Source organism: Mobula hypostoma, chromosome 27, assembly GCF_963921235.1.
Source record: "Mobula hypostoma chromosome 27, sMobHyp1.1, whole genome shotgun sequence".
NCBI lineage: Eukaryota > Metazoa > Chordata > Chondrichthyes > Myliobatiformes > Myliobatidae > Mobula > Mobula hypostoma.
In genome coordinates this window covers 32,265,217-32,277,452 of record NC_086123.1, presented here as the reverse complement: position 1 = coordinate 32,277,452, position 12,236 = coordinate 32,265,217, and the positions used below count along the sequence as shown (strand labels likewise).

Here is a 12,236-nt window from a genome sequence, read left to right as displayed (position 1 = left end):
TATTTAAATGAAATACAGGACAAATTAGAACACTACTGCTGATTGTCCATCGTATCAGACGATGACAGAAAACCTGTGAGAGAAAGTTTTTAAAGTGGTAAACCCACTGTACCGGGGCTGTTCCACTCTCTCCATCTTGGAAGCCTGGGTTCAGTGGGATGAGATGTCACAACTGGGTTGTGGTAGACGACCATGGTTTCCTGGTTGCAGTGGATCACCCTGACGGCTTCGGTGCCTCATCCTGCCCTTCACTTTCCATGTAGCATTGCAGAACCGCCTTCCTGTCTGCTGGATTGCACTGTAGGTCTCATCCACCCAAACTGCTGGAACTGACTTCGCATGCTAGGGCAGGCATGTCCCTATCTCACCGGGGTACGAGGCCGCTGGCTACTCTCACCTGGTTTAGCCCACCTGTTGAAGTGGTGTGCAAGGGTGTGGCCACTGTCAAATGCAAACAGCTACTTTAAGCCACAGGTGAGAGCTGAGTGTCTGGTGGGGACCAATGGTAACATTCGAGATAGCTGCAGATACCTTCAAATTTTTCATAGATCCTAACTCGTAGTGAAAGTTTCATTTTCACTCCCAGCATCTCCAAGCCTGAATGCTTCAAATCGCTAAAAGCAAAACAGTTCTGAATTGTCTTACTGCTTATTTCTCACCAACTATAAACAAAAATCACTGCTTTTTGAACATAAACACGCAACTGACACAATTTAAAAACTGTTCGCTCTAAGTACAGTGTAGTGTCAAGACGGCCACACAACTGACTCTAGTTAGAAACTGTTCTGCAAGTCTCCTGTCCCTATTGAGTGGCATAGTGTCCCAAGTAAATAAAGGGAATCCTAGTTATTTTCTCAATTAGCTTTTGTTCTTTCAGAGTTGCTCCAAATAAATGGCTGGCCCGATTAACCGGAATCCACTGCACCCTGCAAAGTGAGGTCTTGAGCCATCATACTCAGACTTTGCCAAGGGGATCATTGCTGGCAACTCAGTGAACAAGTAATGATTCCTCATACAGCAAGTGCAAAGTCAGACTCAGGCTCCAGAAACAGACATTTTATTCTTAGCTCTGACAAGGAACAAGTTAATCAGCTAGGCAGAGGAAAAGATGTGCACGGTCTTCTTGAAAAAAATGAAACCACAATGAGTCCTGGGAACCTCAGATAACTAGGTTGAATTGCATTTCTGTTTAACTGTGGTGACTACTGCCAGTGAAGTAATAAATGGGGGAAAAAAAACTACAGTGGTGCAGCAGGTTGTTGTGTTATCTTCTAGTGCCAGCAATCCTGACTTCCAGTACTGTCCACATGGAGTCTGAATGTTCAATTTGTGACTAGCTGGGATGTGAGATGGCCTTCTGTTTTCTAAGAAAATATGGAATACAAAAACTCAAAGCAATTTTTAATGCAGACAATTCACTATATTCAGTAAATCAATCTTTTTTCCATTAACATCCTACAGCATGTTCATCCCATTTTCCACTACCTTCATAACCTTAGTTATTAAAATAAAAACATTGAGACAAAATGTACTCCAGATCTTCCCTCAAGGCAAGTCTCAAACAAGTCTCAAACCGTGTCATCAAGAACAATGACGAGATTGAGTACAGAGCAGAAGTGGAAAGGCTGATGGATTGGCGTGAGGAGAACAACCCTTAGCCTCAATGCGGAGAAGACAAAGGAAATTATTGTGGACTTCAGGAAGGTGCAGACAAGCCGTCCCCCTCTGTGAATACATGGCTCATCCGTGGAGAGTGTTAACTGCACCCAGTTCCTGGGAGTTCACATCACGGATGACCTCACCTGGTCCCTTAATATCACTTCCCTGAACAAGAAGGCACAGCAGTGCCTCCACTTTCTAAGAAGATTGAGGCAAGCAAGACTCCCACCCCCCATCTTAACTGCATTTTTCAGGAGCACCATTGAGAGCGTCCTGATAAGTTGCATCTCCATCTGGTATAGGAACAGTCAAGCATCAGACTGGAAGCCCCTATAAAGGACTGTGAGAACACTGACAGAATCATAGGGGTCTCCCTACCATCCACCGGGAACAGTTATCAGGAGTGCTGCATACTCAGAACCCTTAGTATTATGAAGGATCCCACCCATCCATCCAGCATCCTCTTTGACTTTCTACCATCAGGCAGGAGACTCTGATACATAAAAACAAGAATGGTCAGGATGAGGAACGGTTTATACCCCAAGGTCATTAGGCTTCTGAACTCTGCCCGATCATATTCAAACTGTCACTGGTTAACCTGCTTCGTACCTTCCAATATTTAAAATTAATGCACTTTAGTTTGTTATTTATGTGTGATTCATCTGTAGGTTTTATCCGTATCTTCACAGTTACTGTGTGTTATGTGTACTACTGTGCTTTACAGCCCGGTTCAGAAAAACATCATCTCATTTCTACATACCTTATATGGTTATATATGTTATATAAACTTGACTTTTTGCTATAAATATGCCTTTATAGTTTACACAGGAAATGGGGAAAAACAAAGTTATTACATCGTGAAGACAATTTTTTATTTCATAATGACTGTAGGGCTGATCAGCTGAAGAATTACTTTCTTTCCGTACTATCAATTTAAATTCTTCTTCGGACAGCTATAAAATGACAGGACAAAATATAGAACAATATATCAAGCTTTCAGTGACCTATTTATCAGCAAGTTTTAAGATTATGCTCAGCTTTTGTGGCATTACAGTCTTGTAAGTTCAGAATTGCATTTTACATTCTGTAAAACCATGTAAAATATTATGTACATTTTATTTGTAACGAACACGCAGTATTTTTAGTTACTGATGCACAACAATATGCTGGAGAATTCATAATTCTTATGCATTTCATCTGTCCTCTTCAGAAATCTTGTTTTTAACACACTGATATGCTGGACATGGTTTCACATGTTCTTTGACAGACAGTTTAATAATGGATATTCAATGTGTGAAGCTGAACAAAGAGCCCTGGAAACACTCAACCTTCACAGAATACAGTGGATTCCAGTTAATTGGCCCATCGGTTAATCGGGGCAGCTGGTTATTTGGGACTACTCTCAAAGAACAAGAACGAATTCAGAAAATAGCTGGAATTCCTTTCATTTATTTGGGACAATATACCCTTTAACTGGGACAGAAGATTCTTGCCGATTTTCTTTTCAACTAATATCTGTCGTATAGCCATTAGACACAACACCATGCTTAGAGTGAACAACTTTGCTCACTGCAGTTTCAAGCGTTCAGGCTTGGAGATGCCAGAAACAGCAAGGAGTGAAAATGAAATGATTTCACTGCTTCAAACAAGTTAGAAACTACAAAGAATTTGAAGATATCGGCAATCATCTTTTTGTTACCTTTGGTCCCCACTGGATTCTCAGCTCTCACTTGTGGCTCCAAGTAGCTGTTTGCATGTGGTAGCAGCCACACCCCAGTATACCACTTGGACAGGTGGCTATGCCAGATGAGGGCGGCAGGCAGGTCTCATACTCCGGTGCGGTAGGGACAAGGCTGTCCTAGCACGCGAAGTCAGCTCCAGTGGTCTGAGCAGACAATATTTACAGCGAGATCTCACAGCCACGAAAGGCAATTCAGCAACACTCTGAAGAGTGAATGGCATGACGAGACACCAAAGTCACGGTCATCCTGTGCAACCAGGGAAGACCCTAGTTGTGACATTTACTCGTCCCACTGGACCCCGACTTCTGAGGTTGAGAGAGTGCAACGGCTTTTCCACTTTAGAAACTCAACTGCACACGTTTCCTGTCATCATCAGATACAACGGACAATCACCAGTAGTATTGGTAGTGTTCTAATTTGTTATGTATTTCAATTAAATATGTAACAATATTCAATTAACTGGAAGTTTGACTTTTTAAAAAAATACCTTTTAAACTATTTCCATTAAGCTTCAACTAAATGGGCTGCTGCTTAATTGGGCCAAAATGTACTGGTCCCAGTGTATTGGAATCTACTGTACATACCCTATGTGTAGTGGCAGCATATTCAGCAAGAGGGTAACAAATAACATCATGTTTAGATAGCACATAAATGTGCAGAAGTGGAAGGATATGGCCATTGCATAGATAGAAGGGATTAGTTTAGTTGGCCATTTGATTACTAATTTAATTGGTTCAGCACAACATGATGGACCAAAGGTACCAGTCTATGTTCTATTAGCCAAAATGCTATTTATTGTAAAACCAAAAGGAGGCAAAACAATCAAAACAAAGTACCATGAATACTGGAAAAGTAAGCAAACTTTTCTCAAGAACAGCTGCTTCCACAGCTGGTATTGCTTCCTTTTCATCACATCCCAAATCAAAGATTGAAAAGAAACTTCTAAAATTTCAGTTCAGCACAAAGTTCTCCCTTTTATCGCTTTTCATTACTCTTACCTGTCAGGAGAAACTTGCATTCTAGCACTTTATGCTCTGATGGAGATCCAACATAATGCATTGGAATGTGAGCAAAAAGTTTCATGATGCTACTACAATCAGTTTCCACACTTACCAAGTGTATATAAGACATTAAAGCCCTGGTTAAATAAAGGAACTGTTGCAAGTAGATATATTTTACTTACTCATCACGAGCATATACTACAGAGTAACAAATTCATATATGGTTGGTAAATGGGAACTTATTTATGAAGACAGTAACTCAATCTCAACTTTCCCAAGTTGGTGAATGAAGATAACCATACATTCTCTTAAACACAAAATAATCTGCAGATGCTGGGGTCAAAGCATCACTCACAACACGCCGGAGGAACTCAGCAGGTCGGGCAGCATCTGTGGAAAAGATCGGTCGACGTTTCGGGTCCTGACGAAGGGTTCCAGCCCGAAACGTCGACTGATCTTTTCCACGGATGCTGCCCGACCTGCTGAGTTCCTCCACACATTCTCTTAGCAGATAGGTAACCCTACAGTGGTTAGTATAATGGGACAAAAGTGAAGCCGTTCAAATTACTTCATTTTAAGAATTCTGTGGTTTTCCCCTACTGACAAACAGGTTAAAATGCAATGAAGAGTTTGCTATTAGGTTTTACAACTCTGCTCCACCAAATAACTCCAATCTGACCAGTGAAAGCTGATCTGTCATTCTCCCACTAACTCAATTTTTCTTTATTGATAGAACAGTAGCTACTTGCCCGTTTATGTAGCACTGTCTATCTTTTTCCTTCACATCTCAGCCAGCAAAAACTGATGGTGTCCAAGCAGCTCAAAAATATGAAGTAGGAACAATTTTCAATTATTTGCAAGGAAACACCGTGCAGCACAAAAATAAAAAAAAAAACATCCAGTAAGTAAATCCCAACAGCAAACATTTTGTTATACTCTGGAATAATCTTTACCTCAACAACTGAATTACTATCCATTGTCAGCTCTTCAAATTTCAGTGCAGTTAGTTCAGACTCTAAGTCCTTAATATGGTTAACCACTTCAGACAAGAAATTCTGTAAGCCAGCCACATAGTCCTGGAAGCTGCTAAAAAGAATTGGCTGTAAAAAAACACAAATAAATTGTTAAAAGAGCGTAAAACCATAATTTGTTTGGATCAAAAGCTTCTAAAAATGATACTGAAATACATTTCGGATTATAAAAATTTTATTTTTCCAACACAAAATGGTATGCTATCTTTCCAAAAAAAAATTCTCCTACAGGTTTCAGGATACCTGTGTCAACAGTTATCATCAAATGGTGCTTCATAGGATTTCCTGTCAGATTCTGATGTGTTTTGTACTGTGACTGCTTATGAATAACTTTTCATCCTCTCCTAATTTCCATGTCATTAACAGTTGACCCAGTATATTAAATACCCTCCAGCTAACTGAGAATAATTACCTAAGGGTTGCAAACGTAGCACGATGTAGGTTTAAAATGTGGTCAGAAAGGAGCCAGTACAAAAACTGCAGCAGAGTTTAAGCTAGCTGACTGGTGGAATGAGAAACTGGCCAAAAGATACTGAGACATACTTTAAATGAGATGATACTGAAGACAGAATAAATATTTATTACAGCGCAGAATGGGCCCTTCCAGCCCTTCAAGCCACAATACCCAGCAACCCCCAATTTAATCCTAGCCTAATCATGGGACAACTTACAATGACCAATTAACCTGCCAAATGGAACGTGGGAGGAAACCGGAGCACTCGGAGAAGACGTACGCAGTCACGAGGCGAATGTACAAACTCCTTACAGGCAGCAGTGGGAATTGAAACTGGGTGGCCTGTACTGTGAAGCGTTACCGTGCCATCCCTTCTCATAAATGTATCACGTTTACGAAAAAGCAGCACACGTTGTTTCAGGGTACGACAATCTGATGCTTCAAATTCTTATTTATGGTTACATGCAGCAGGGAAACAGGCCATTCAGTCCATCACATCCATGCTGACCAAGAAGCACCCACCTACACTAAGCCCAATTTTTCTTTGTCTTCTCATCAACTCCTCGCACTTGTCATCCAACCACACCGGGAGCAATTTACAGTTGTCAAACTCAACTACTAACCAGTACATCCTAAGCATCAACAAGGAAACTAGAACACCAGAAGGAAACCTGAGCAGTTATGGGGAGAACATGCTTACTCCATGCTTAATGTACCATCAGCTACACTACCATATGGGCACAAGATTCCTTGAGTAACCTGGCCCAAATTTAATAATTAGTAAATACTTGTAATAATTCACATTGACATAATGCAAATTCAGGGGAAAAAAAACTACTGAACAAATTAAAACACAGAAGTTTTGTTAATTTTGCACACTTGTTAAAATATGACTATTAGCAATTAAATCTGGTAGCAGCTGCCCTCTGGTGGATTTAGGGGAATAATCTTGACCACAGATGCACTTGCTAAATTTAAAACAGTGGAATTACAATGAATTACCGTGCCTGTAAACTAATTGCGCGCAGTCGGGGGATGAGACTTGTACTATTAGGGTAACACTTAGATCAGTTTTTCATTCTCAAAATCACTTTTGAAAATCACTTACCATCGTAAAATTGATTTCCTTTTTCTTCTTCTTTTTCTTCTGTAAACTGGATTTAAGCGGCCGTAGGACATTACCACAGTAATAAGATACCCACAGGATTATGCAGACAGTCTGAGATGACAGAAACAGATTCTACATTAGTCAAGGTCTCCTGAACACACACGTTTGACAGGAATACTACAGTTAACTGACACATATGGGAGACATCGTTCTCCTAAGAGACCATACTAGTTGAAATGCATGTACACAACAAAATCCCAAGAGAAGTATGACAAATTTGCAATGAGTTGAGAATGCAATAGAGGTTTATACAAACTGCACAGAAGTATCAGAAATACAGGGATTATTTTAGGAAAAAAGGTGAAAATTCTTCAGGGTCAATTCAATTAGCACCCTCTCCCTGACTCTTGAATTTAGAGCCTGATGCCCAGGGTCCGAACCTATCCCCAATCTATAATGCCAAGTATCTGCAACCATGGTGCCCAAACATCACTAAGGAAGTGACATGGGGAAAGATTCTGACAGCAAAAAGTGGCTGACATTCACGATAGTTCTCCAAGAGGGCCACAACCTCGTCATGGTTTGTACGCTTGTGTGCATCAATGACCCAGAGAGCTACGTAGGTTGGAGTCAGAGCATTATGCTTTGGCTCCTGGTAGAGTCACCCAGGCCAAACAGGTTAAAGGGTAGAGGCCAGACTAAGGGTGGTCCATCGGCCTTCCAGGTTCAGAGGTTCAGCTCAGGGCCAACAATTCTGACTGGTAAAACAAAATTGTTATGGAAACAGCAACAAAGAATCCTTAAAACACCTTCATTGCTACCCTGAATGCCTGTGACATAAGGGCAGTAAGTAATTCACAATAGTATTTAATGTCTTAACTAGTCAATGATGGCACAGTTACTGAAGGAAGTGCTATTTTTTTAAAACCAGAAAGAAATACTAGGCATATTTGTTAAATAAAATACAGCATCATAATTAGTGAGGAAATAAACTGCTTTTAATTCAGTGGTGTAGCAAACACTGGATGTTGACGAATGGCACACCATTGGTTATGACATGCATTAGCTCAGATGTTTGAGGGCAGAATATTCAACATTGCCGATAAGGGTATGAAATTCACCAGAGACAAAATTAAAAGCCAGTGCCTTTGGAAGTACCAGAGTAATGAATAGTTGAAAATAAATTTTTCATTTAACCACTTCAGTGCCCCCAAAATATAAGATGAGCCCAGGATTATAAGTTTCATTATTTCCAGCCAGAAAAAAAACATGCAATAAAAAGATCAGTAATTTTGAGAACACTTACCTCAACTAAAAAGACAAGGTTTTCTAAAAGTTCTGGCCTTGTTGTACAATTTGTTTCTTTAACTTCCAACAAACTGCCTTTGCATTTATTGAATAATTCTGCAGAGGGGAAAAAAAGAACATCAAACTACAAATGTCCTTCACATACAATGGACTCTTTACTCCCCTGTTTCACATTTACTTCACTATTTCAGATTAGCTAGTTTAAATGATCGTGGACTTTTCCCCCCAAGTACTGCCAACACTTAGTCCTTGCCCAAGGGTGATCTGCAGGTTAGTGGAGGGAAGGAGCACCTTTAGTAGAGACACATTTCCACCCCACCACACAAATCTGAGGGATGGGATTGCTTATTAAAATTTCTCACCCTGTTAATTGATGTCCACCATTTATCAATGGATTGAGAGAATAACAGAGTTCGACCAAACCCAACTGCTGCCGACACCTTTTAGTTTTGTCTATATCAGTGGTCCCCAACTTCCAGGCGGCGGACTGACACACTGCCGCGAAGAATGCAGCAATTGGCAATCGCCTCTGATCTGGGACCACATTTACGTGCCGGGCGGCACCTAATTAATTAGCTTGTTTATTTCGGCTTTTTTCTTAAAGATGTGCTGGGTGCATTCCGGCCACCGCTGCACCCCTGCATGCTTCGCAGCAATGTATCGGTCCGCGGCCTGGAGGTTGGGGACCACTGGTCTATATCATATTGCCTTTATGTTTAGCATGCATGCAACACTGTACTGCAGCTTTAGCAGGTTGATATCTTATTGTCTGTTACTGAAGGTATTGCTCTTAACCATGTCTTACACTCATTAAATTAAGAGTTAGTTATCCAGTACATGGTACTCAAAATGGAGTAGAATGTTAGACCATGAGGTTAAAGACTTAAAGACAGCAATACTCTTTTACTGTCGCAATTGGGACCAACTGCTCAAAGATACCCAATTTTGACTTGCTGGATCTGTTCCCAATCTATCCCATTTCACACACTGGGGCTGCAATATATCTCAACGAAGTGTGGTCTCATTGTAAGCCCTACTCATCAAAAAAGCCATGTGACGGTCACTCACAACAACAAAGGGATTTAAAAGAAGCCTCACTTTCAATTGGCATACCAGAAAGAATGAGTGCAAATAAATGTGAAGTCCATGTTACTCATTTCACCTAGTGTGGCCAGTTCAATCTTTTCTTGAGAATCTATCTGGCTGTGTTACTGAAATATTCCACCAAGAGAATGCAGATTTAAATAGATCTATTGTTAGAATTAGTGTCATCTTCCTGACCTCTGTTTCTCAAAGACAACATTGCCAGAAAGGAAACAAAGATGTTGAGTCTGACTGGGTGACTGAAGCTGTCATGGTGCAGATTAAGTAACGTCAAAGCAGCTGTTCGATATGATTGAAATAAATACTTACTGCAAAACATAAAACTGCAAGGCACTTGGCAAGAACTAAATGTAGAGCAAATAAATGTATTTAGCATACAATGAAACAGCAACGATAAAGCAACAAACATTTGCAGAATGCTAACATTACCTTGCAATTGCCCCAATAACAACTTAAAATCATCTGCTAACCGACTCTGGACATCTGGTGTTTCTTCTGCAAGAAATTAAATAAAAAAGGAGAGAAATTAACGCATGGCGTATTAAGATATATTCCAAATCTATAATCAATTCTGAACAACTGGTTTTACAAAGTTGACTAAATATCCTCTGTCAAGATTAAATAAAGTGTGTAAAATAGTAAACACATGTTAATTTAGAAGAGTACAAAGTGTAGAAGGAACACTTTCAATGTCTCCTTGGGTAACTGAGATGTAAAATTCAGACACTTGTCAAATCAATAGGAATCACAGAGCATCTCAGAAATATTGGCAAGCAGTTACTAATAATTTCTGGATGTTGGTGCATTTGCTATCAGGCATAGATGCGCTTGACCTTATCTGTGATTGTCACTTTGTTAGGAGACAATCTTTATTATCTTTATTACCTAGCTGTCCTAGTAGGTCATTTTCGCGAGCTATTTCAGAGAACTAGTATAAAAGCAAAATAGATCAATGCACATGAGACATTTGAACATAGGACAATGTAGGTTAGGAGAGACCCTTTGGCCAACCAGACCAAGCCAACCACTTGATAACTTTGATATCTCTATTTTTACATAGTAGACTTTATGTGCACAGCCTATTTCTACACACACAGATTTCTGTGTTAAATGTCACTACATTTTCATTCATACTACAGGACACACATAATTTAAGAAATTTTAATTCCACATACCCAAGGGTTATTTTTGAATAGGAAAATCTTTACAGGAAACTTATTTAATGCCAGGCAATTGTTTCTTGCTACAGGCTTCATATTCGGTATTTAGCATTACTTAACTATATTTATTCTCTTGGGATTGAGGCTAATATGATACAGTCATACACTGTCTCTAACTTTCCCCCAGCTTTCGGCTTTCCAAGCCATAATTGGTTGTGCTTACTTAGAATGCAAATGCTACCTAAAGTGAAGGGAATGCATGTATTTCCAGAAGGTCAACTGGGGCACATGGGTATTGAAATCTAATGTTTGTGGTGTAGTTCTAAAGTAGTCTATGCATTTATCAACTGAGCAGTTTGAGAAATCAAATAGAGTAAAAACTTGATTTGTCAAATCTGAATGAAACAGATAAGAATTTGCATTTATTTATTGTTTAAAGGTTCAAAGGTTCATTTAATATCAGAATATGTATATAGTATTCAATCTGAACTTCGTACTCTTCAGAGACATCCACCAAACAAGAAACCCCAGAGAATGAATGATAGAAACAATGAAGCACAAATGCCCACCATCCTCCCCTCCCTTCGCACAAGCAGCAGCAAATCTCTCGACCCCCCCCTCCCTGCACACCCCGCCCCACAACACCCATGGTAGCTAAGAAGGGAAAACACATTTTATTGACATCAAACTTAAAAATCTACAGCTTCTTTGCATTTGAATTATTTCATAGAACAGCAGTTTCCTGCATTTCATAGTAGCTCAGAGACTTACCTAATCCACTGACATCCAACTCGTAAACATCAATAACCAGGTGAAAAGCATTAATTTGACACCAACAACTACTGCTTTCCAGGTAGGTCATCATACGTGTAGGGGGTGGCCCCTGGACCAGAAACTGTACAGAACAAAGTATGGAACTTAGGTTACTGCGTATTATTCAGGCACAATCAAAAGCAAACTTAACATATAGCTGTTGTATATTTAATATTTCAATGATATTTGAGTGCGTGTGTATAAAATCTTGATCAAGTATTCTTGTTTAATTATGAGTTCTATGTAAAAATGTTATTGCATGCCTCATCCCGCTACCATGTGATACATGCGCGCCTCACTTACAGTAATTTTGAAGTTACAAAATATAAAAACTAACTGCTTGTGCTACTGTTTAAATATTTGGTTAAAAACCTAACTCACAAGCTATATTCCAACTAAAACACCTTGATACAGTTGAAGTCAGAAGTTTACATACACCTTAGCCAAATACATGTAAACTCAGTTTTTCACAATTCCTGACATTTAATCCTAGAAAACATTCCGTCTTAGGTCAGTTGTGATCACTACTTTATTTTAAGAATGTGAAATGTCAGAATAATAGTAAAGAGAATGATTTATTTCAGCTTTTATTTCTTTCATCACTTTCCCAGTGGGTCAGAAGTTTACATACACTTTGTTAGTGTTTGGTAGCATTGCCTTTAAAATTGTTTAACTTGGGTCAAATGTTTTGGGTTGCCTTCCACAAGCTTCTCACAGTAAGTTGCTGGAATTTTGTTCCATTTCTCCAGACAGAACTGGTGTAACTGAGTCAGGTTTGTAGGCCTCCTTGCTCGCACACGCTTTTTCAGTTCTGCCCACAAATTTTCTATCAGATTGAAGTCAGGGCTTTGTGATG

General features: G+C 39.6%; 1 protein-coding gene across 1 annotated transcript in view; it reads right to left on the bottom strand.

Moving 5' to 3' along the window:
* naa25 (N-alpha-acetyltransferase 25, NatB auxiliary subunit) overlaps positions 1 to 12,236 on the bottom strand; it is a 95,514-nt gene that overhangs the window by 13,236 nt on the left and 70,042 nt on the right. The window contains exons 19-23 of the mRNA XM_063034115.1: positions 11,339 to 11,462; positions 9,837 to 9,902; positions 8,302 to 8,399; positions 6,996 to 7,106; positions 5,356 to 5,502 (exon numbers count right to left, since the gene is read on the bottom strand). Of these exons, the coding sequence (XP_062890185.1) occupies positions 5,356 to 5,502; positions 6,996 to 7,106; positions 8,302 to 8,399; positions 9,837 to 9,902; positions 11,339 to 11,462 (546 nt within the window). The remainder of the gene's footprint in view (positions 1 to 5,355; positions 5,503 to 6,995; positions 7,107 to 8,301; positions 8,400 to 9,836; positions 9,903 to 11,338; positions 11,463 to 12,236) is intronic.